This window comes from Bos grunniens, chromosome 10 (assembly GCF_055505025.1).
Source record: "Bos grunniens cultivar Pamir isolate PY7600 chromosome 10, Bosgru_T2T1.0, whole genome shotgun sequence".
In the NCBI taxonomy this organism is placed as follows: Eukaryota; Metazoa; Chordata; class Mammalia; order Artiodactyla; family Bovidae; genus Bos; species Bos grunniens.
Genome location: NC_141174.1, coordinates 36,069,418 through 36,094,381, shown reverse-complemented (window position 1 = coordinate 36,094,381; position 24,964 = coordinate 36,069,418). Strand labels below are relative to the sequence as shown.

Below are 24,964 nucleotides of genomic sequence, written 5' to 3'. Positions count from 1 at the left end.
AATTTCCCTTGGTTGGACAGCCATAGACATTCCAGCATTTAACATTTCTTGGGGGTAAACATAGGGCTCCTCAAGAGCAAAGGACCAAATAAATGGTAAAAGAGAATATGGAAGAAAGGGAACAAGAGTGAATCTACAGCTTTAAAAAGGCTGTGAAAAACACATCAACCAAAAAAACAATCTAAAGAGGAAATAAAGAAAATAATTCCATTACCAAGTAAAAATCTTGGAACATGAATGATTTTTATGGCAGTGAAACTACTCTGTATGATACTATAATGGTGACTACATATTGCAGATGGTGATTGCAGCCATGAAATTAAAAGACGCTTACTCCTTGGAAGGAAAGTTATGACCAACCTAGACAGCATATTCAAAAGCAGAGCCATTACTTTGCCAACAAAGGTCCGTCTAGTCAAGGCTACGGTTTTTCCAGTGGTCATGCGTGGATGTGAGAGTTGGACTGTGAAGAAAGCTGAGTGCCAAAGAATTGATGCTTTTGAACCGTGGTGTTGGAGAAGACTCTTGAGAGTCCCTTGGACTGCAAGGAGATCCAACCAGTCCATTTGGAAGGAGATCAGCCCTGGGATTTCTTTGGAGGGAATGATGCTGAAGCTGAAACTCCAGTACTTTGGCCACCTCATGCGAAGAGTTGACTCACTGGAGAAGACCCTGATGCTGGGAGGGATTGGGGGCAGGAGGACAAGGGGACGACAGAGGATGAGATGGCTGGATGGCATCACCGACTGGATGGACATGAGTCTGGGTAAACTCCAGGAGTTGCTGATGGACAGGGAGGCCTGGCGTGCTGTGATTCATGGGGTTGCAAAGAGTCGGACATGACTGAGTGACTGAACTGAACTGAACATATTATTATACATTTGTCTAAACCCATAGAATGTACAACACCAAGAGTGAAACCTAATGTAAACAGTCAACTTTGAGAGACTATGATGTATTGGTGTAGGTTCATCAGTTGTAACAAATGTACCACTGTGGCTGGGGATGTTGATAAGGGGAAGCTGCACATGAGTAGGGCAGAAGGTATATGGGAGTGTGATTGCCGGATTACATGGTAACTCTATTTTTAGTTTTTTGAGGAACTTCTGTATTGTTCTCCATAGTGGTTGCACCAATTTACATTCCCACCAAAAATGTACAAGGGTTCCTTTTTTTCCACACCATCTCTAGCCTTTATTACTTGTAGATTTTTTTATGATAGCCATTTTGATTGGTGTTAGGTGATACAGTATTGTAGTTTTGATCTGCATTTTTCTAGTAATTAGCGATATTGAGCATTTTTTCATATGCCTGTTGGTCAACTGTATGTCTTTTGGAAAAATGTTTATTCAGGTCTTCTGCCTATTTTTTTTTCCCATATATATATATTGAGATGTACTTGGGGCTTGGATATTTTGGAAATTAATCCGTTTTCAGTCACATGGTTTGCAAATATTTTCTCTCATTCCATAGGTTGTCTTTTCATGTTGTTTATGGCTTCCTTTGCTGTGTAAAAGTTTAATTACATCCCATTTATTCATTTATACTTTTATTTCTATTATTCTAGAAGGGAAAGGGAAGTCACTCAGTTGTGTCCGACTCTTCACGACCCTATGGACTGCAGCCCACCAAGCTCCTCTGTCCATGGGATTCTCCAGGCAAGAGTACTGGAGTGGGTTGCCATTGCCTTCTCCAATTACTCTAGAAGATGGATCCAAAAAAATATTGCTGCAATTTGTGTCAGAAAGTATTCTGCCTATGTTTTCCTCTAGGAGTTTTATAATATCTGGTCTCTAGTCCATTTCGGGAGAAGGCAACGGCACCCCACTCCAGTACTCTTGCCTAGAAAATCCCATGGATGGAGGAGCCTAGTAGGCTGCAGACCATGGGGTCGCTAAGAGTTGGAAACGACTGACTTCACTTTTACTTTTCACTTTCATGCATGGGAGAAGGAAATGGCAACCCACTCCAGTGTTCTTGCCTGGAGAATCCCAGGGATGGTGGAGCCTGGTGAGCTGCCATCTATGGGGTCGCACAGAATCGGACACGACTGAAGCAACTTAGCAGCAGCAGCAGCAGCAGTCCATTTTGAGTTTATTTTTGTGTATGGTGTTAGAGAATGGTTTAATTTTATTCTTTTATTTATAGCTGTTCAATTTTCCCAGTACCACTTACTGAAGGGACCGTCTTCTCTGCTGTATATTGTTGCCTTCTTTGTCATACATTGGCCATAAGTGCAAGGGTTTATTTCTTGGCTCTGTTTTGTTTCACTGATCTGTTTTAGTTTTTGTCCAGTACTGTAGCTTTGACTGCTGTAGCTTTGTAGTATAGTCCAGAGTCAGAGGGCATAATTTCTCCAGCTCTGTTCTTTCAACCAATTCAGTCTTTAGTGGGAAAGAACTCAGAAGCAGCAACTTGGGCTTATTGGGTAGCTCACTGTTTTATTGACACCTGTGAGTTGAGGTTTTCAGGAATGTTTTAGGAATTCCCTAGTGGCCCAGTGAATAGGACTCTGCACTTTCACTGCCAAGGGTGTGGATTGGATCCATGGGAGGTAAACCAAGGTCCCACAAGCTGCGTGGCATGGCCAAAAAAACCCAGGAATGTTTTGTTCTTTCCTAGCTTAGGTGATTAGGTTCACTATCTATAGGCTATCAGATCCTTCAAGGAGAAGCAGGCCACTATAGTGGCCCCGGCTCCTGGACAGGCTGACAATCAGTGAGGGCTGGGGCCTCTGCCTACTTGGAGTGGGGAATGGGAAGACTGCCCGAGAGATGGATTGATGAGGTCACCAGGCATGGACAGAAAAGTGGCAGCAAACTTTTCCTCCTCCTTGGAAGTTTCCAGGCAGGCTCTTCCCTATGAAAGAGAGAGAAACTCTTCTCCTCCCTGCACTGCACAGCTCCCTGCCCCAGCCAGCTCTTCCCTCCTCAGCTGCTCCCACACAGAAAGCAGTGCCAGTTCTCAGGAGCTGCAGTTACCCAAAGTTAGGCTTAGAACAGGGACATGAGGGTCATTCAGATTCCTTACTCTTACCTTAGATCTCCCCTTCCCATTACTGCAGGAGGGTGAGGAAAGTAATACCCAAAGGGAGACAGAGAGCCGGGGGTAAATTTATGTTCTGGGATTTATAATCTAATAGCTTGGTGGCTGAGAGAAGCCATTATGAAGGGTATCTTTGCTAAAATAGAATGCAATAAAAATAATTGAGTGGTTCAAAAACAAACTATTTTCACAAGAACAAAGTCATAACAGTTTAATAATTTAAATAAAACCAACTTCAGGAACAATATACACCATACATAAAAGTTGAACAATTAAATTGAATAGTGTATTTAAATGCATCAAATTCTTAAAAACTTCTGAAATGAACTCAAGGCCACAGATATGAAAAGGTAATTTTGAATAACTTATAGACCAGAGTAAAACAGACAAGGTAGTTACTCTGCATTTACCAATACTCTAGACTGATACCATGGATACTTTAAACTTTTATGAGAACACTTCTAGGGAATCTTAAAGAGTTAAAAAGGAATACAATTGATTTCAGGAAGATGAATTAACAGCTAACAATTTCTTTGGTCCTCCAAGTCACAGCTGTAAAAACTTTAAAATATTAAGCATGAGATGAATGTTAATTCTATCTCTGTCTAAATTTTAAACAGGATAATGTCTATATCAGGTTAGATTTTAAAAGGAACTCAGAATCAACCACCAAACTACTTTAGAAACTCCAATATAGAAAAAAATAAAAGGAACTAGAAGTAGGGAAGAGTTAAAATTTAAAAAAAACACACACAAAAACCCACCTCTGCCATCTTGCCCTTGCATAAGCCAAGCAGCATCAGAGTGGCAGGGACAGAACTGCCAGAGCTACAGCAAGTATGCAGTTAATCCTTGCCAAGGTAGCAGGATAAATTTGAAGAGCACAGTGTCAGCCTTCTCCATGTCAGAGACTTCTCCATGGAATAACCGTGTTTGTTTTTGCAGAGAGTTGGGGTTTTTAGCTATTGTTGTTTGTTTCGATTTGGCCCACACTGCCCCAGTGGAGGAAATTTTAAGATAATCATTAATAAGGCAGCAGCTTCCTGGACTAAAAGACCTATCCCACTTGAACAGTCACACCAAAGATAAGATCCACTTGGACCACACGGGAAACTAGTATACCAGTTTCCAGTATTTCACACTCATTCCAGAAAATGATGGTGCATTTTCACAGACACCAACAAAATCGCTTTCATTAGACATGGGACAGAGCTCAAAACAGTTCAGTGTGCAATCTGCATTCTCTCACACTCACGGAAGCTATGGTTCTGCAAACCTGAAAATGATGGACACTTTCAAAAGTTTCTGTAAATACTTAGAAAAATATTTGATAGGTTAAAAAAATTTTTTTTTGCGGCATCTACAAGGAACTCACAAAGTAAGCTCCCAAGAAAAATGAAAAGGTAGAACTGTGAGAACTAGTTATTTGCAATGTCAGGACTAAGTCATATAAAATAATGGCTTTTTTAAAAAAAAAGGCAAAGGTATCTACACTCTAAATGGTGTGATATTCTCCTCAAGGCACAGAGAGTTAAATGTCTAAATCCCTGTATATTGACATGAGAATATACTCGTAAACAACTCCAGGAACTAATTTCCTGTACTTGAATTTTAAAAAGAACAGAAGGTAGAAATTGCCTTTTTAACTCATAGTGAAATTAAAATACATAGATATTCCACTTACCTTCCCTTGGTGACATGTTACAACTGGATAGTTTAAAAAATATATAAAAAATAAAGTGTCACTGGTGGTTAAATAATCATGATTAAAGTGGAGCCTTTTGGATTTTGAATTTGCAGAGCAATGCTGCACACTGTATATAAATTATTTCAAGCATGACACCATTTTTGTTTGGAGAGGATAAAATAAACATACTGACCATAATTTTCTCCCATTCCCAACATTGCTATGCTTCTGAATCAAATTACCATACTCTGAACAAAACACACGAATCCTTCTCCCTTCCCAGCACCCTCAGGTTACCTGAAAGGCAGGGGTTTTATATAAGTAACTTACACTATCCTGGAGAAGGGAATGGCTATCCACTCCAGTATTCTTGCCTGGAGAATTCCAGGGACAGAGGAGCCTGGCGGGCTATAGTCCATGGGGTTGCAACTTACACTATTGGCAGTTTTCTTGAATGTTGCCACTAAAAGGTGGCAAGAAGAAAATTCAGGGCTCACCCCTTAATTAATTACTTTTATTTGACTTGCTATAAATAATTATTAAATACAATTAATGACAAAGATGAGAGTTCACATCTGTAACAACTGGAAGTGGAATGTACAAACAATTAAGACCAGACAAAACAACGCTTCTAGCTGCACGATCTGAAAATCACGTGGCACAAGCTGAGGCTCAGCTCTTGATGAGGCTCAGAAACTCTTCCCGAGTCTTCGGGTCCTCCCGGAACACCCCCAACATTGTGCTCGTCACGGTTCTGCTGTTCATTTTCTGCACTCCTCGCATTACCATGCACATGTGTCTATGAAACAAGGCAACAAAGGTAGTCCATGGAGTAGACAGTTGCTGGTTTGGTTTTTAAATAAAGGCAGCCCAAAAGATTAAATCACAGTTATCAAGTATGTCAAAGTGTCACTTCTTAGATAAATTTGTTCTAAAACATCTTTTTAAGTTCCTAAGCCTTACAGCTTTTATTGTTGTCAATGGTTGGGTCCTTAAGGCGTCCAGTCAGAGGAGGAAAAGTGGAATTTTCTTCCTGGGTGAAACTAATACAAAGGTCTACAGAGATACATAACTTCTAGAGAAAAAGAAATTCAGAGTTCTCACTTGATCCATCTTCAGGACCAAGTCAGCACTTAGCTGCTGCTGAGTCGCTTTAGTCGTGTCCGACTCTGTGCGACACCATAGACGGCAGCCCATCAGGCTCCCCCGTCCCTGGGATTCTCCAGGCAAGCAGCACTTAGCTAGCCTAGGTGTTCAGAGAAGTACTGAGGCACACTAAGCGGGATCCAGAGAACGGTGACCAAAGTGGGTGAAGTTAGCCAGCAGTGCACAAAGAATGGGTAAAAACTGCCCACAAGACGTACATAATCCTCAGAATTCAGAAGACGTACATAATCCTCAAATTTCAGAAGAAGTGTCTTCAGTTGCCCTTTTTACTTGTTTTTAGGTACAACTCTTTATTGTTTAAATATGTGACAACATATTTGGAAAACTCTGCTCAAAGAATCAAAGAGCTAAAGAAATCATTAGCTGTTACTGTTGTGTACATTCACTACACCTAAGCCTATGACTCCCTACACCTCCAACCCCAAAAACCACTATGACATTATTAAATGCAAACAGACTTACGTTGCTTCAACCACGACCCCCACTCCAGCAGGTCGCAAGGCCTCTATGATTGCTACGGCAATTTGTTTCGTAAGGCGCTCCTGAACTGTGAATGTGACAAGGAGCTCAGTGAGTCTGACACGAACAGACAGCTGGAAGCTTTTGCTGTTTCTAGAATATTTGAAATCTTAAAAGCAAGACTTTGGTGAGGTTGAAGAGCCACCACCTTTCACCAATGTGCTTGCTCTGCTGCCCAGGCCACAGGACGCCCCTGTTCACTTCCCTCGCCTGCAGTACAGGCGCCAAAGGGAACTGAGGAAGCCCCGGCGCCCTCCAGCGCCACTGGAGGGAACAGATTAGAATGACGACTGTCTCTTCCGTGCGCACAAAGACCGACAGAATCCTGACAACCAGCGCCCCACGTACGGAGAGCAAAATAAATGAATACACAGCTTGCAACAAGATTAACAAAGGGGCTATAGTCCAATTATTAAATTGCTCTTAGAGCCATGTTGACAACCAATGATTTAACCTAAATTTTCCTGTGCTGAATAAACAATATCTTTGAAAACATAAGTGTTCACTGCAGCACTGCATTGATTTGAAAATTGACAAAATCCCCAAATATCAGAGCAGGAATTGGTTAAATCATGCCACAGCCCAGCTGTACAATGGAATGCTGAACAGTCAGCAAAATAAAAGACATGGTTATGTGTATGTGAAAAAAAAAAAGTTTAAGATTTGGTAAGGGAAAAAAGGGTGAAGCCTGTTTTCAAATACATAATAAAAGTAAGTTGATTTTTTAAATGTTGGTATATGCAATAAAATATGAAAGTGAAAGCACTAGTCACTCAGTCTTCTCTGACTCTTCACAACCCCATGGACTGTAGCTCATCAGGCTCTTCTGTCCATGGGATTTTCCAGACAAGAATACTGGAGTGGGTTGCTATTTCCTTCTCCAGGGGATCTTTCCGACCCAGGAACTGAACCCAGGTCTCCTACATTACAGGCAGATTCTTTACCATCTGAGCCATTAGGGAAGGTGGAATCTGCAAATACAATGATTTTTTCTGGAAGCCTGAAATATAGTAGACTTTCTCTTTCTGTTTTATATTCCCAACAAGGTTTTTTTTTACTCTTTTATTTATTTATTGTGTGCCATGCCATGCAGCTTGAGGCAATCTTAGTTCTCTGATTAGGGATTGAACCTGGGTCACCACAGCGAAAGCACTGAGTCCTAACCATTAGACCACCAGGGAATCCCCTTAATTTTTATAAGACATATATATTACACTTGTAGTAAGAACAAAAAATACTTTTCCCTTAATAAAAAATGATTTTCTGTAAATAAAATAGTTTAAAAGTTACCTTGTTAAAAAAAAAAAAAGTTACCTTGTAATCTTCTACTGTAGATTTCTACAATCCTAGAAAAGAAAGAATTGTTTTAATTATAAATTGAAGTGAAACTTGAAGCCTTCCCCATAAGTCTAAAGAATAATTGCTTTATTGAAGTAATTGTAGGGTGTGGGCAGTGGATAAATGCTTAGAGGAGAAGGATACAAGTGAACGAGAAGAGGGAGGTCAGAAGGAGACCACCGACCACAAGAGTAGTGCTTGTGAAGAGTGGTGCTTCCCTCAGTCTACAAAGACAGAAAGAATGAAGTGTAAGCATTCACTGAGGAAAAACAACAATTAGAGGTGAGTAATTTTCAAGCTCCCAAATCATCAGTTTTAGAGCATGTCTCAAGTGTTCTAATTAATCATATTGTTTAATCAGAGCTTAAAGCTCAAGCTAAAAATAAAGACTTTTAATTAATAGCAGACCAACGTCAACTATGTACCAACTAAACCTATTAGGATAATCAGATTAGAGTTAAACAGACTTCTTCAGACATCTCTTTATAATACATAAGCACACAGTAATCCCCCGATAGGAGCCCCTGATCTCAGCTTATAACAGTCTGTCCAGTGATGCATTCCCTTTCAACACCTTTTCTTCTGGCTGTAAAACATGGAGATAGTCACAGAATTACACATTTGAGGACTGCAATTCATGTGAAGGATCTTTTCTCTAAAATTTGGCCTTTTAGTCATGAATTTGGACTCAATTTAAGGATCAGCTCACCTACAAGTGAGTTACAGCCCTTTCCCCACTGTGCCATTCAGACAGAACTGCCATTCAGCAAGAACAGACGACTTGCTTCTTTATTACTTGTGACAGCCAATGAAGGCAGTCACAGGTAGGCCGCCAGTCTAACAGGAACGCCTCTTACCTTTCTCTGCCACCCACGGTGCCTGCCTGTTGCTGGTTGACAGTGGCTACCATGCTGAAAGAGTGTCATTTGTTATTGACCATCTACTGTGTGTGTATGCGAGTATGTGTCAAACAGGGGTCTTATACCCACAGTTTATAATTTCTTATTCCTAGTTTATTCTTTTTCAAGTAAGAAATAGGTACGGAATCCCTGTCTTCTCAGCATTAAAGAGAATCATCTAGTGTATTGTCAGGCCATTCAAGATGGCTGTAGTCTTGCTTTCTGGACGTCTGCTCAATGAGGCCCTGCTTCTCTCACATGACTATCCAATTCTCTTAATTACAGAGCTTAATCGGTAACTGCCTCTGTGCTTGCCCAACACTCAGTTGCTGGTTTCCCTGGTAACTGATGAGCCAACCTGACGTCAATTCCCTCTATAAATGGTAGCCTGCTTCTCCCCGAGTAGCTAAGGTGGCTGCTGTGCACAATGAGGTGTTGTTCCAGTACTTTGCTTTGAACTCATAAGGCTCCCCTGTACACCAAACTGTTGATATCTCTGTTGCTGTTTTGGGGCTTGTTCTTCTGTCTTGAGGCTGGGCAATCGCAAGGCTTGCAGGCCTGCAGGGTGCAGCCCAACAACTGCCAAGCCAGTCAAGGCCGAGGAAACTACCACGAATGCAGAGATATCAGGGAATGTGGATGGGGAATGCAAAGTTTTGGGGGAATCCTGAGGTGGCCATCCACGAGCAATGTGGGACCCTGTGGCCACTGACCACCATCAGAGATGCCTGCTTTATACTTCCCCCAATGAATGAAATGTTGATACACCTTATATCATATGCTATACCAAGATATATAAGTATGCCGTACCAAGATATCATTACAATCTAGTTTACCATATTACTGGAATCAACAGTTTTCAGTTTTAATCTAAACTACTTTTGTATTCTTAAAGTAAAGCTCCTTGATGATAAAAGTTTTTTGATAGGGTTTTTATGACTATACTCATAATTGAGATTAGTCTATAATTAAACAGCTTTGTCAGGCTTTGTCATCAGGCATAGGTAGCTTCATCTAATACAGCTTTTTAGGTTTTTTCACACTCTTGAATTACTAACATGAAAGTCAGTGGTTATGCTAAAGTTTGAAAAAATGCCAACTACACTAACTAGGTTTAGCCCCTTCTCTGCCACCCCTCTTCCAATATTAATTTTACTTTTCCTAATGGTTACTAGCTTATCTAGGTTTCTAATGCTTGGCTCATTCCCATCCATCTTTTTCCTTAATTTTTGAGTAAGTTTTTAAGAAATTTTTAAAGAATATGTTTGGTTATATAACCTCTCATCTCCAGATAAAATTATTAAACTTATAAGCAATTATGATAGATCATGCTTTCAGCTTGTCACCATTGAGTAAGATGCTAGTTGGGGGTTTGTCATACATAGCCTTTACTTCATATATAGCCTTTACTATACAAGGCAATAAGGTATATTGCCTTTATACTCTTGAGTTTTTATCATGAATGGACATGGAATTTTGTCAAATGCTTTTGTACATCTATTGAGATGACATGGTATATCCTTTAGGGCTTCCCTGATAGCTCAGTTGGTAAAGAATTCACCTGCAATGCAGGAGACCCCAGTTCGATTCCTAGGTCAGGAAGATCCCCTGGAGAAGGGATAGGCTACCCACTCCAGTATTCTTGGGCTTCCCTGAGGCTGAGCTGGTAAAAAAAAATCTGCCTGCAATGTGGGAGACCTGAGTTTGATCCCTGGGTTGGGAAGATTCCCTGGAGAAGGGAAAGGTTACCCACTCCAGTAGATCCTTCTGTCCATATCAAAGGTTGGGAGGTAATTAGTGTTCCTATTCCTTCAGGTTTGTCAGCTGCTCTATGCATTTCAGCCAGTTCATGTTTTGTTTCCATTTGATGATGATTCATGACTACCTTTAATTTTTTTTTTGGCCAAGCCACACAGCATGTGGAATCCTAGTTCCCCAACTAAGGATCAAATCCATGTCCCCTGCATTAGAAGCACAGAGTCTGAACCACTGGACCACCAGGGAAGTCCTCATTACCACTTTTATTATACAACCTTCTCAAAATAAGAGGACCCACTTTATCCCCTCTGACAAATTTTGCCTTAATTTTAATTAGCATTTTATTTTTTTAAAGGGGGGATAGGGTTGGATACATTTAATCCAACGAGCCAGGTGGCTCAGTGGAAAAAAACCCACCTACCAATGCAGGAAATGCGAGCTTGATCCCTGGGTTGGGAAGATCCCCTGGAGAAAGGAAAGGCAACCCACTCCAATATTCTTGCTGGAGAGTCCATGGACAGAAGAGCCTGGCAGGCTACCAGACCATGGAGATGCGAAAGAGTCAGACATGACTGAACATGCACACACTTACTGGTCTTATAAGATGTGTGCTAGGTCTCTTTCTCTGTATTACAATATAATATATTATATATAATAATAATATATAATATATTATATGTAATAATATATATAATATAATAACTCTGTATTATACTTTCTCTCCTCTTGCTCCTCTGGCAACTGGGAAAGTAATCTGGTGATACTTTTACAGGAAGAACCCATGGATGGTATAATTTAAGCTTTGCAAATCTTAGAAGTGTTTCTGATGCCTTCATATAATTTGACTTGACAAGCTAGACTTGATACCAGGCTACAAATTCTCAAGTGTGGCTAGAGAAAAAAGGAACAGAACAGCAAGAAACACAGCCAGGTTATGGTGGGACTTAGCTAAAGTAAGAAGCTTGAACTTTATTAAGAGCTATAGAGCTATGAAGGGGAAGCACTATCAAACCCACACTTGAGAAAGAACATCCTAGCAGCACATGAGAGCAGAGCTAAGGATCCTAAGAGATGTGAGGACAGGAGTTAGGAGTTTAAAACATAATCCAGGAGGAACATCAAGGTCCCAAGAGTAGCAGTAAGGATAGCCAGCAAGCAGCATGGTGATGTGAGGGAAGCGGGGGTGGTATAGGAGGTCAGTGAGCGTACAACAGCAAGAGGGGGATTCCTCCTCACTCCTCACCCCAAAATACATATAGCAAAGATCTACATATAAAAATAAGGTCATAAAAATAACCCCCCAAAACATGAATTTATGACTATGCAAGTTTTAAACTTCGTGAAAAAGGATAGTAGAAAACAAGACAAATGATAAGCCTGGAAAATGATTCCCAGCTTTACTATTCAGAAAGCTCATATAAACCAGTAATAAAAAGACAAGCAACCTAACTGAAAAATTAGCAAAAACTAAGATCAGAAAGTTTCTGAACAAATTCAACCTCACTCTAAGTGCAAATTAAAACCTTAGGTACCAATTTTTACTTACCTTATTTGGACTTCAGACCCTTGAATGTTTGCCAGTGTTGGCAAAACGGTAGAAAAACACATGCCGCTAACCTATTATCAGAGTACAGATCTGTAGGATCTTTTCTGGAGAGCAATTTGGTAATATAAACAATTTAGCTACTCTCAAGCCAGTAATCTTATTGTAATCTTATAGACAAAAGTAAGGAAAGAGATAAAATGTATCCACCAACAGTTTTTTCCCTCATTTTTGACAAGTCTCAAGCTGTAGGCTTAAAGACTGGTTAAGTGAATTATATTAAGGAAATACTGGACTTCCCTGGTAGTCCAGTGGTTAAGTATCTGCCTGCCAATGCAAGGAACATGCGTTTGATCCCTGGTCCGGGAAAATTTCACATGTTATGGAGCAACTAAGCCCCTGTGACACAGTTACTGAGCCTGCTCGCTGCAACTAGAAAGCAGCCCTTGCTCGCCAAAGCGCAGACCCAGCTCTGCCAAAAGTAATTAATTTTTTAAAAATACAATGTGGCCATTGAAAGGAACTTGGACTTTTTAGACTAAAAGATGTCCAAGGAATTTCAAGGAATTTTAAGTTTTTTTAAAAAAGTAGTAGTGAATGTAGGACATGATCCCCTTTTGTCTTATTTAGCGAGTAGTTTTAAGGCCACATGTTTGCACTGAAATCTTCCAGAAGGATAGTGAAAGATCTCTAGTGGGGAATGGAAATAGGAAAGAAATGTTTTCCCTTTACTCATTCACTTGTATTTAAGTTTAACTGGCACGTTACTTTTATAAGAGAAAAATGAGAAAAAAAAACATTCCCTTTGTAATCTAATCTACCGTTGTTAACTGTCTCCCAGTCTGAACCTCTTGGATCAATCGACCTGCTGCCCATCCACTGGAATATGCCTTGCTCCTACCCTCTGATTTGCCTTTGGCTATTCATTAACTATACCTAGAGGCACTTCTCTTCTGTTCAGAACTCTGCTCAGCCCTCTGCCCCTAGGTCTCCTCCACCCTGCCAGGCCATAGCCATCGTGGGTCCTCTGCACCCAGGGCTCCTAACCAGGCGAGCCTGTGGCACCTGCTGGCTCTCCTAGAGGGTAGTGGCCATGTCCTACTTCTCTCTAGCAACCACAGTAACTGGCACAGTGTCCTTTCACAGTAGTTGTCCAACAGCTGAACCAGTTCACTCCATTATTCTAAAGCAAGAAAACGAATACGTCTTCAACGGATTTTCAGCAACAGACGGAATTTCTATTCAAACTAAATTTACTCTAGAATTCTACCAGGGTTAAACCAGATCAACTTACTTCTGGCATTTTCTTGTTACTTAAAGCTTTACTGTTTGATATTTGACTTCCCTGGAAATGAAAGGTCATTCATTTGAAGGCAAGCATATAACAAACTTCACATACAAGATTAAAATGAGCGGTGAAATTTTCTAAGACATTCAGCTTTATTCCTTTTCATTCCCTAAATATTCCCAACTTCTTATAAGGAATAAGCAGTTGGGTAAGCAATCCAATAAGCAATTGGATAATATCTTAGCCTTTCATTCCCTAAATATTCCCAACTTCTTATAAGGAATAAGCAGTTGGGTAAGCAATCCAATAAGCAATTGGATAATATCTTAGCCTTCTGTTTTATTTAATAGATTCTTTATTTAAAATCCTTACAAAATATCTGAAACTAATATACACTCAGTTCTTTGGTTCCTTTTTTTGGTGTCTTACGTTTTAATCCTATTCGTGTAAGGACAAATCCCCATGCTAATAATTAACTCCTTTGTATTGTTCATAAAAGCTTAATTATTGGAGAGCTTTTCCTCCCATTAGAAAAGGAAATAACCAAAGGCTATTGTCGTTCACCCTCAAGTCACCACTTTTTCCAGGACCTCACTAGATCACTCTCACACTCATTTTTATAAGGTGCTGCCCATGGTCTACACACAGTGAGGTCTTCTAGAGAAGACTGCTTACATTAAGACCACAGTCTAGTGTGGTCTGCCAGGCTTTTTACAGTATAAAAACTATCTATTTTACACCTTTCACACACAGAGAGTCTAATACAGGAGGGAGCAAGGGCCAGGATTTCTATAAGAAGTCTAGGACTGGCAATCTTGCTGGAAACGTGGGTACCAGGGGGTTGGGCCTACCACTGCATTTGCACAGCAAGCCTGCTGAATTTAGACTATGCATTATAAAACAGTAAGCATAACCAATTATAATAAAGACACGTACTCAGTTGATATAACTTTATCATTTGGGAGTAAGTTATTGGTGAGGAGGTTGCTAATAGAAATTCTAATAAGGTGAATTACCCTACCACCACCACCAGTGCTGTTTTTCAGCCACTCCTTGGCACTGCCATTGGATACAGATCACTGAAAGACACCAACATGCTCGCATATTTGTATTAAGAGCCTGACTGCAATAAAGCAAAAGTTATGATCTAAGTACATCCTTTCATGGTACCAAGGAGCCCTGTCTGGTTGTGAGATTGAGGAATGAGGTCAGAAACTAGGGAAGTTAAATTCTCTCTTCTACCTCCTTTCTCCTTAATCCCTAGAAGAAATAAGTAAGAACATGGAAGTGAAAACAAAGGGAAAAAACAGCTGTGGAGAGCAGGTGTCGGACTGCTGGGGTGGTGTTTACAGCATCCAACACAGAACTGGAAAGGATTTGAGCCACCATTTCACGATCATCTAAGTAGACAAGAAGCAGGAACATATCAGAGCCACAGGATAGTCGGTTGGTCACAAAGGTATGTTTATTTCAATTTTGATATGGTCGCTTTCACCTCAGTCAAGTTATCCAAACTTAGCTTGGTTTATTTTTAGAAGGAGGAGGTCAATTACTGCATTTCATTACCTACTCCTTCATTTTAACCCTCCTCCAATACATACACCTTACAGTATCTGCTCATCACCCAGGAATACAAGAAAACTACACAAAAGGGTATTTAGGTCTGGCCCCCAGTATTTCACTGTTCCTATCAGAGATATATAAACACTAACCCTCAGGTTGACTTCTAGCTAAGCACAGGTGACCATGCTGGTATATCACTTCTTTCCTAAAACTTAAGAATGGTAGTAAAGGCCTGAACCCACGGGATAAAGAGAGAGAAAAAAGACTGCAGCACAAACAGAAACAGAGGAGAGTAAGTATTATCTCAGAATAGAGCTGAGGGGGGAAAAAGAAAGTGAAAAAGTCAAGAAAGGCATAGTCTTGGATCTGAAGAGTTAAAGGAACCAGAAGTGAACCAACTGGCCCTGCAGGACCCAGAGAGGCATGGAGGTACCCAGGCACAGTGGAAAGCAGGGCTGAGGCCAAGGGTGGTTCGTTTAAAAGTCAAAAGTGCAGTGCAGTTACACCTCTGCCCAGGTTTCCTCTCTCACCCCTCTTAGCTAAGCCACCCTTAAAGAATGGGAGCTGAGCTGTACTTACCTTCAGGGCCTCTCCAGTCAGGAAGGCTCTGCCGAGAAAAGCTTGAGGTAAGGCTTCAAGGCTGAGCAGGTGGGAGGTGGAGAAGGAAGGCAGGCCAACAGGGGAGTGAAAAGAAAAGGGCATCTGTGTTTCAGGCCCTCTAAGTATGTCTTAGACAGACTATATATATATATATATATATATATGTCTATGTATTATCTCTGCAACCATAAAGTAAGTTGGAATGTGCCTTCCAAGTGAGATCCACATGGATCAAGAGACAAAGCTTGATAAGATTCTCACCATGCAGGGACAGGTCCTATAAACCTGTCCTCTTGTTCACTACAGTCATACTTACCGAGCAAGTTTGCTGAGGCCAAGAACTTGCTTGTTAGGAAGATAACCGATATGGACCTTCAGAGAAGAGACAGAAATCATGAACTAAGTGAGACACAGTACTTCTTTGTGGTAAAAGGAAACAATGCAGTAACTTACTATGTGGTTCAGCACAGTGCAAATATATTTCTAAAACATCATAGAAAATGAGGCACTTGCATAAATAATTAAAAAGTACATAAATGAAATAAAAAGGAAATAAGAATGATTTTTAATAAAATGACAAGCTTGAAGTATGGTCGTGGTATTTCCTGGTGAAGTTAAACTCTGGATACAATTCTTAAAATCCTTCCTCTGTTGATAGGAAACTTTCTCAGGAAAGCGCAAATTATCCCACAGCAACATTAAAATGTAGTTAAGAAAGCCTCCTTTAAATGGCTGAAACTGTAACTATAAATATTGCCATTCCACACATCATGGTGGCCTTGAATCCCACCCTGTTGCAGATCTCTGTTGTACAGAAAGAGGGTACCCATGCCCTTTGTCGTGCTGGGAAGCCCCATTTCTAAGCTGCTGGAGAACACCATCCTCCTGACAGGGAAAAAAGGACACAGTTAACAGCTGGGACTCAGGATGAACCTGAATCCTAAGTCCTAAATTCTTGTGGGACCTACTATAAAGCAAAGCCACTTCTATAATCTTAAAGAGCACTGGTTAAAAAAAAAAAAAAAAAAAGAGGACTGATTAATATCTAGCATGAAAATGTTACCTTTCAGTCAAGTGCTAAGTATGAGAGGACATTAAATTCTCCAAAAAGATTAACAAATGATCATTTATAGGCAATCAATTTACCTAATATAAAATGACTGATTCATTTGCATGACAATTTGCCAGCCTTAGTTGCATTTGTTCACCTAATATCTACTGTACACTTGAATAATCAGTAATTAGTCATTTTAATAACTAATTAGTCACTAGTCCTAGTATAGGTGCTGTGCTTTGGGAGTCTGAGAATACCAACTCATCACCTTCCTGGTCAGCAGAAAGAAAAAATTATGTAGCACCTGGACACTGGGTATAACAAAGAAAAATTAGAGTGGAAGCTTCCCCATAGAACCAAGATACAGAAGTATCATCGAGATTTACATACTTATATGCAGAGCTATAATTTGTTTGCAAAATTTTTAGTCTTCCTTAAGATCCCATCATCTAAGTGACCACTTTAGACAATCATCACTGAATAATATGTTCAAAAACAGAGCTAATAAGAACACAGACACAGAGGTAATCATAGCAGAAGGAAAAGGATACAGTGGAGAGAGACTGAGTACAGGATCAGGCTCCTGGGTTTGGCCCCAGCCAAATCACTAACTCCCTATGTCTTCTTGGACAAGTCATAGCTTCCTAGGCCTAATTTTCTCACTTAAAAGGTAGTGATGAGCTCACACGTTCCCTCATTTTTTAAAATCCTGAACCCTACTGTCACAGCCCAGCATCATTAATTGTGGAACTACCAGACCACATATGCTTCCTGATATGATGGAGGACAGAGTTCTCAGCATCCCAGTGAACTACTCTATTCAAATATATTTTTAACCTTAAACTTAAGAAGTTTTAGATCGAATCTAGTATATAGAAAAATCCAAAGACTGAATGGAGAGCAAATTCAGAAACTGAGAGGCTCTATAGAACAACTGGCCTAGTTAGTTGAGTAAGAGAATGTCATTAGGGTGGACAGGTGGGTGGCTGTCAGGGGAGACTATCTTAAAATAAGAGACTTAAGATACGTAACAACCAAATGTATAAGGCTTATTTGGATTCTGGTTTAAACCAACCAACCACAAGACAGTTGAAACACCTGAGAAAATATAATATGGATTAGTTATTAGATGCTATTTAGGAATTACTGTTACTTTTGTCTGGGCTTCCTAGGTGGCACAGTGGTAAAAAAACAAACAAACAAAAAAAAAACTCGCCTGCCACTGCAGGAGATGCAAGAGATGCTGGTTTAACCTCTGGGTTGGGAAGATCCCCTAGAGGAGGAAATGGCAACTTGCTTTAGCATTCTTGCCTGGAGAATCCCATGGACAGGAGCCTGGCAGGCTCCAGTCCATGGGGGTTGCAGAGTTGGACATGACTAAGTAACTAGAACACGCACACTTTTGTCTACTGTAGTGCTACTATGGCTAAGTAAGAATATTCTAGAGATGTGTATTAATAATTAGTAGTGAAGAGTCCTGTTGTCTAAGATACTTTAATATATTAAAGGACTTACTGCCAACTTTTAAGGTTGATAATCCAATCAGAGTTATATTTCTCAAAAAAAAAATCCTTATCTTTCAGGGAAATATGCTGGAAGAAATTACAGAAAAAAAAAATGTCATATAGGATTTGCTTCAAAACAATCCAGTGGGGATGTATATATTAATAGAACAAGACTGGCCCTTTACTGACAACTGTTGAAACTGGTTGATGGGAACATGGAATATTACATACTAATCTACCTATTCTTAGATATGTTTGAAATTTTCTACAATAAAAGGTTTAAAAAGAGATGCCACTACACACACATCAGAATACTAAACTTAAAAACACTAAAAGTGCCAAATGTTGATGAGGACTCATTAGAATAAATGAAATGTAAACTGTACCAAAGTGTTACAACCAATTTGGAAAACTAAAAGTCAGATTTAATAAGTTGAACACAGGTATACCCTGTATCCGCAGTTCCACTCCTAGGTATACTGCTAAAGAAATGCATTTGAGAGGTTGGTCAAGATGGCAGAGGAGGAGGATATGGAGCTCAGCTTCCCCAACTCCCCAAAGTCACATCAAAAATCCGTCTACACATGGAACAATTCACACAGAAAACCAACTAGAAACTGACAGATTTCTTATATAACCAAAGCTATAAGAAAGATCCCCATGTAACCAGGTAGAGATCTGATTATGAAAAAAAAAAAAAAAAAGGCATCAGGGCCAGTGCCCCTAGGAAAAAAGGTCCACAGGTGTAGACCCTCCCCCTGCGGGGTCCGCTGCCTACTGGGAGGTCTGCTCAAATAGAGAGATGGGCTGGAGCGGCCTGGACTCTGGTCCCAAGGAATGTATACATGTAGCTTACTAGCAGTCAGTGAAGAGAGACTGGCACTGGCTCCACCTGGCCTCCACACTTCGCAGTCCAAAATGCTTGCTGAGGGAGGTAGGGGTGAGTGGGACGAGTGCTGCTAGAACAGATGATTCAAAGAAATGGAAATATATACCATCCTCTTGGATTAGAAGGATTTTTATTGTGAAAATGGCCAAATGCCTCCAAATACATATCTACAGATTTAGTGCAATCCCCAGTTCAGTTCAGTCGCTCAGCTGTGTCCGACTCCTTGCAACCCCATGGACTGCAGCATGCCAGGCCTCCCTGTCCATCACCAACTCCAGGAGTTTACTCAAACTCATGTCCATTGAGTTGGTGATGCCATCCAACCATCTCATCCTCTGTCATCCCCTTCTCCTCCCATCTTCAATCTTCCCAGCATCAGGGTCTTTTAAAATGAGTCAGTTCTTCGTATCAGGTGGCCAAAGTATTGGAGTTTCAGCTTCAGCATCAGTCTTTCCAATGAACACCCAGGACTGATTTCCTTTAGGATGGACTTAGTGGCTCTCCTTGCAGTCCAAGTGACTCTCCAGAGTCTTCTCCAACACCACAGTTCAAAAGCATCAATTCTTCAGTGCTCAGCTTTCTTTATAGTCCAACTTTCACATCCATACTTGACTACTGGAAAAACCATGAGTGAAGTGAGTGAGTGAAGTCACTCAGTCGTGTCTGACTCTTTGCGACCCCATGGACTGTAGCCTACCAGGCTCCTCCCTCCATGGGATTCTCCAGGCAAGAGTACTGGAGTGGGTTGCCATTTCCTTCTCCAGGGGATCTTCCCGACCCAGGGATCGAACCTGGGTCTCCCGCATTGCAGGCAGACACTTTAACCTCTGAGCCAACAGGGAAGCCCATAGCTTCCCTGGAAAAACCATAGCTTTGACTAAACAGGACCTTTGTTGGCAAAGTAATATCTCTGCTTTTTAATATGCTGTCTAGGTTGGTCATAGCTTTTCTTCCAAGGAGCAAGTGTCTTTTAATTTCATGGCTGCAATCACCATCCACAGCGATTTTGAAACCCCCAAAAATAAAGTCTGCCACTGTTTCCCCATATATTTGCCATGAAGTGATGGAACCAGATGCCATGATCTTAGTTTTCTGAATGTTGAGTTTTAAGCCAACTTTTTCACTCTCCTCTTTCACTTTCATCAAGAGGCTCTTTAGTTCTTCTTTGCTTTCTTCCATAAGGGTGGTGTCATCTGTATGTCTGAGGTTATTGATATTTCTCCCGGCAATCTTGATTTCAGCTTGTTCTTCATCCAGCCCAGCATTTCTCATGATGTACTCTGCATATAAGTTAATTAAGCAGGGTGACAATATACAGCCTTGACGTACTCCTTTTCCTTTTAGGAACCAGTCTGTTGTTCCATGTCCAGTTCTAACTGTTGCTTCCTGACCTACATACAGATTTTCTCAAAAGACAGGTCAAGTGGTCTGATATTCCCATCTCTTTCAGAATTTTCCAGAGTTTGTTGTGGTCCACACAATCAAAGGCTTTGGCATAGTCAAAAAAGCAGAAGTAGATGCTTTTCTGGAACTTTCTTGCTTTTTGGATGATCCAACAGATGTTGGCAGTTTGATCTCTGGTTCCCCTGCCTTTTCTAAATCCAGCTTGAACATCTAGAAGTCCACAGTTCATGTACTGTTAAAGCCTGGCTTGGAGAATTTTGAGCATTCCTTTACTAGTGTGTGAGATGAGTGCGATTGTGCGGTAGTTTGAGCATTTATTGGCGTTGCCTTTCTTTGGGATTGGAATGAAAACTGACCTTTTCCAGTCCTGTGGCCACTGCTGTTTTCCAAATTTGTAAACTCTTTGTAAACATCAAAATACCTATTTACATTTTTCACAGAACTGAAACAAGTAACACTAAAATTTATATGGAACCACAAAAGACCCAGAATTGTCAAAACAATCCAAGGGAAAAGAGAAAAGCTGGAGGCATAATTCTCTCAGACTTCAGACAATACTACAAAGCTCCAGTGCACAGAGATCAGTGGACCAGGACAGAAAGCCCCCGAATAAACCCGTGTACTTACTTACAGTCAGTCTATGACAGAGGAGACAAGAATACACAATGCAGAAAAGACAGTCTCTTCAACAAATGGTGTTGGGAAAGTAGGACAGCTACATGGACATTAACGAAATCAGAACATTCCCTCCAACTATAAATAAAAATAAACTCAAAATGGTGTAAAGACCTAAGTATAAGACATGACACACCATAAAACTACTAGAAGAGAACATAGACAAAACATTTTCTGATGTAAGTCATAGCAACATTTTCTTAAATCAGTCTCCCAAAAGAAATAAAAGCAAAGATAAACAAACGGGACCTGATCAAACCTACAAGCTCTTACACAGCAAAGAAAATCATTGACAAAACAAAAAGACAATCTACGTAATGACTGAAAATATTTGCAAATGATGGGATCAACAAGGGGTTAATACGCAAAATATGCAAACAGTTCATACAACACAATATTGAAAAAAACAATCCAATCAAAGAATGGGCAGAAGACCTAAACAGACATTTCTCCAAAGAAGGCATACAGATGGCCAACAGGCACACCAAAAAAATGCTAATTATTAGAGAAATGCACATCAAAGCCACAACAAACTATCACTTCACATAAATCAGAATGACCATCACCAAGAAGTCTACAAATAATAAATGCTGGACAGGGTGTGGGGAAAAGGGAACCCTCTTACACTGTTGGTGAGAATGCAAATTGGTGTAGCCACGATAGAAAAACAGAATGGAGGTTCCTTTAAAAAAAGAACTAGAGTTACCATATCATCCAGCAGCCCCATTCCCAGGCATACATCCAGAAAAGATACAAACTCTAATTCAAAAAGAATGTTCACAGTAGCATTATTCACATGAACATCACAATATTCACAGCAGCACTATTTATTAATACAATAGCCAAGACATAGAAACAACTCAAGTGCCCATCAAGATACAACTGGTTTATGACGATGTGTTATATGTGTGTGTGTGCATGTTAGTCGCTCAGTTGTGTCTGAATCTGTGACTCCATGGACTGTAGCCTGCCAGGCTTCTCTGCCCGTCGGATTCTGCAGGCAAGAATATTGGAGTGGGTTGCCATTTTCTTCTGCAGGGGATCTTCCCAACCCAGCGATTGAACCCGGGTCTCCCACATTTCAGGCAGATTCTTTACCGTCTGAGCCCCCAGGGAAGCCCAGTTATATGTGTACAGTGGACTATTACTCAGCCATAAAAAAGAATGAAGTTTTGCCATTTGCAGCAACATAGATTGGGCTAGAGAACACTAGGTGAAATAAGTCAGAAAGGGAAAGGCAAATATCATATGGTATCACTTATATGTGGAATCTTAAAAATAATATACAAAACAGAAACAGACTAATAGACATAGAAAACAAACATATGGTTACTAAAGGGAAAGGCAAGAGGAGAGGGATAAATTAGGATACAAACTACTATGCATAAAATAGATAGGGAATGAGTATTTACTGTATAGCACAGGGAAATATATTCAGTATCTTATTGTAACCTATAATGGAGAAGTCTGAAAAATATATATATATAGCTGAACAACTTTACTGTACACCTGAAACTAATATAATATTGTATATCAACTATACTTAAAGTAAAAAAATAGGGAGTTCCCTGGTTGCCTAGTGGTTAGGATTCTGGGTTTTCACTGCCATGGCCCGGGTTCAATCCCTTGTTGGAGATCTGAGATCCTGCAAGCCACATGATGTGGCCAATAAATAAATAAAATGTTTTTTAAAATTAAAAAATAAAAAATTTAAAAAGAAATATGATGCATCTGTACATCAAAAGAATGCTGGTAGCAGTACTGTTTGTGATAGCCAAAAAGAAAAAAAAAGTCACCACCACCACCAACCCAAAAAATTCAAACACAGAGAGAAAGGAAAAAAAGAAATATCCACCAAAAACAGACAATAAATTATGGTATGTTTGTACAAAGGAATTATATATAGCAATGAAAATAAACAAACTACAATGACAGGCAGTAACATCGATAACTCCTGCAATGTAGAACAAAAGAAGCCAAACACGAAAGAGTACATGCTGCAGACTCCACCTATTTATATACAGTAGTTGAAAAACAAGCAAAACCAATCAGTCTATAATGTTAGAAATACATATACTGTGCTGACAAGATGGGCTGGGGATTAACAAGGGGCACAAGCTGAGCTTTCAAGACATTGATAGTGTTCTAGTTCTTGATCTGTGAGGTAATAGGGGATTACCCTAATGGGGTGTACATTTTCCTATGTTTCACTTCTACAAAAATGAAAAAAATACTTTAACAAAAAATGTGAGGCAAATGTTAACACATTAAATTTAGGTGATGGGTATATTTATACCACTATTTCATATAAGTCTTCCATTCCAAAATTTAAAAACTAAAAAAAAAAATTATGATATGGGAGGAGGGAAGAGAACAGGACAACTCTTGGTAACCCACATGTTCTCAGAGGGATGTTTAACTACAACATTAACATTATCTAGGTCACAGATTCATTTTTCCTAAAATGTTTTAAAAGGGTTGGAAACAAATCCACTAGTACTATAACCTCTGCCACAAGAAATTCTGCAATCATTACAGCTCATGTCATATTATATGAAAGTATAGCTTGGATCAAATATTATTTAGTTAAAATAAAGGGCAAAGGTTTTTCAGAGACTGCTGCAGGTACCTACAAAAATAGATGGTCTTTAATCTCATTATTTTAACCTATTAACATGGTATTTACTGTGAAATGCTTGCCCTGAGGGCCTTCTGCTACTTGTTTCTATTTCGTTCATTTCCAGCCATTAAATTAGTTGGGCTGACAAAGAATAGATGGTCATGTGTATCTGGGATATTAGGAATTACCAGGTGACAATTTAAAATATAATTATCCTAACTTTAAAACTGTCATTGTGCTTTTAAACATTGTTATGAAACAACACAGAAAAACTTACCTTTCCAACAAAAGGAACTAGATGATGTTCACACATGGAAAACATGTCTATGTCCTTCACAATCACCATCTCATCATGGTCTTCATCAAATATAGCATCATTTAGGACATCTGAAATCAGAGGCTTGCTTTAGTAATGTTTCCAATTTTACAGTAAAATAAAGAAAAGAAAAGTTAGCACTCCATAGGTACATATAAATTGACAATCAAGAATGTTAATCCTAACTAAAACAAGAACAGCATGCAAATAAAAACTAGCTATTTTTCTCCCACCGAATTAGCAAAGTCTTTTTCTTTAAATCATAGAAAATCCTTAGGATATGGTACTACATTAAAAATGCAGGATTACCAGTGTATTTGCAGCATAGGAGAGGGAGAGAAAAAGAGGGAGGAAAGGAGATAAATTATGCAAAACAAAAGAATAGGTGTTTCTAGCGATAGAAATAGGCTACTTTCACTTTCTACCTTACATCTTCTTGTACCTAACACTTTGTCTATAACAAACATGTAGAAAACTCTATATGAGAAAAAGTTAAAATAATGAGATAAAAAGTTAAAATAACGAGATTAAACACCATCTTTTTTTCCAGGTAGCTGCAGCAGGCTCTGAAAACCTTTGCCCTTTATTTTGACTAAATAAAGTCTGATCCAACATATCCTTCTGTATAATATGACATTAGCTTTCTGACTTCTGAAGCTATATCCAGATACCCATAAACTTGACCTCTGTTATTACTATCCCAAATAATTTTCTACTCTTACAATATTTTCTAGCTATTGTATGCAAGCATCAGACTCATTCTAAATAGTTGCCTTCCTCCCTTCCTAAGGAAATTAACACTACAGTTTTTATGTGTGTGCCTATTCAGGTTGGCTCTGGGTGATGAACAGTGTCTGGTTTAACCTGTGGACATGGTCACATATAGCCAGGCTTACAACAGACATTTATTTATTTATTTATTTTTATTTTTTAACTTTACAATATTGTATTGGTTTTGCCATATATCAAAATGAATCCACCACAGGTATACATGTGTTCCCCAATCTGAACCCTCCTCCCTCCTCTCTCCCCATACCATCCCTCTGGGTCATCCCAGTGCACCAGCCCCAAGCATCCAGTATCGTGCATCGAAC

General features: G+C 39.7%; 1 protein-coding gene across 10 annotated transcripts in view; it reads right to left on the bottom strand.

The window, feature by feature from the left end:
• Positions 1-3,229: 3,229 nt before the first annotated feature.
• GCH1 (GTP cyclohydrolase 1) overlaps positions 3,230-24,964 on the bottom strand; it is a 56,478-nt gene continuing 34,743 nt past the window's right edge. The window contains exons 2-7 of one of the 10 annotated variants that reach the window (XR_015134354.1): positions 23,832-23,941; positions 15,724-15,779; positions 15,387-15,447; positions 7,733-7,764; positions 6,362-6,446; positions 3,230-5,531 (exon numbers count right to left, since the gene is read on the bottom strand). Coding sequence is in view for 6 of the 10 variants with exons in the window: in XM_086320597.1 (XP_086176723.1) it covers positions 5,405-5,531; positions 6,362-6,446; positions 7,733-7,764; positions 15,724-15,779; positions 23,832-23,941 (410 nt within the window). In the remaining 4 variants the exon portion in view is untranslated. Of the gene's footprint in view, positions 5,532-6,361; positions 6,447-7,708; positions 7,765-15,386; positions 15,448-15,723; positions 15,780-23,831; positions 23,942-24,964 lie in introns of all 10 variants that reach the window. The other 9 variants (XR_015134356.1, XR_015134355.1, XM_086320598.1 and 6 more) reach the window with 9 other exon arrangements.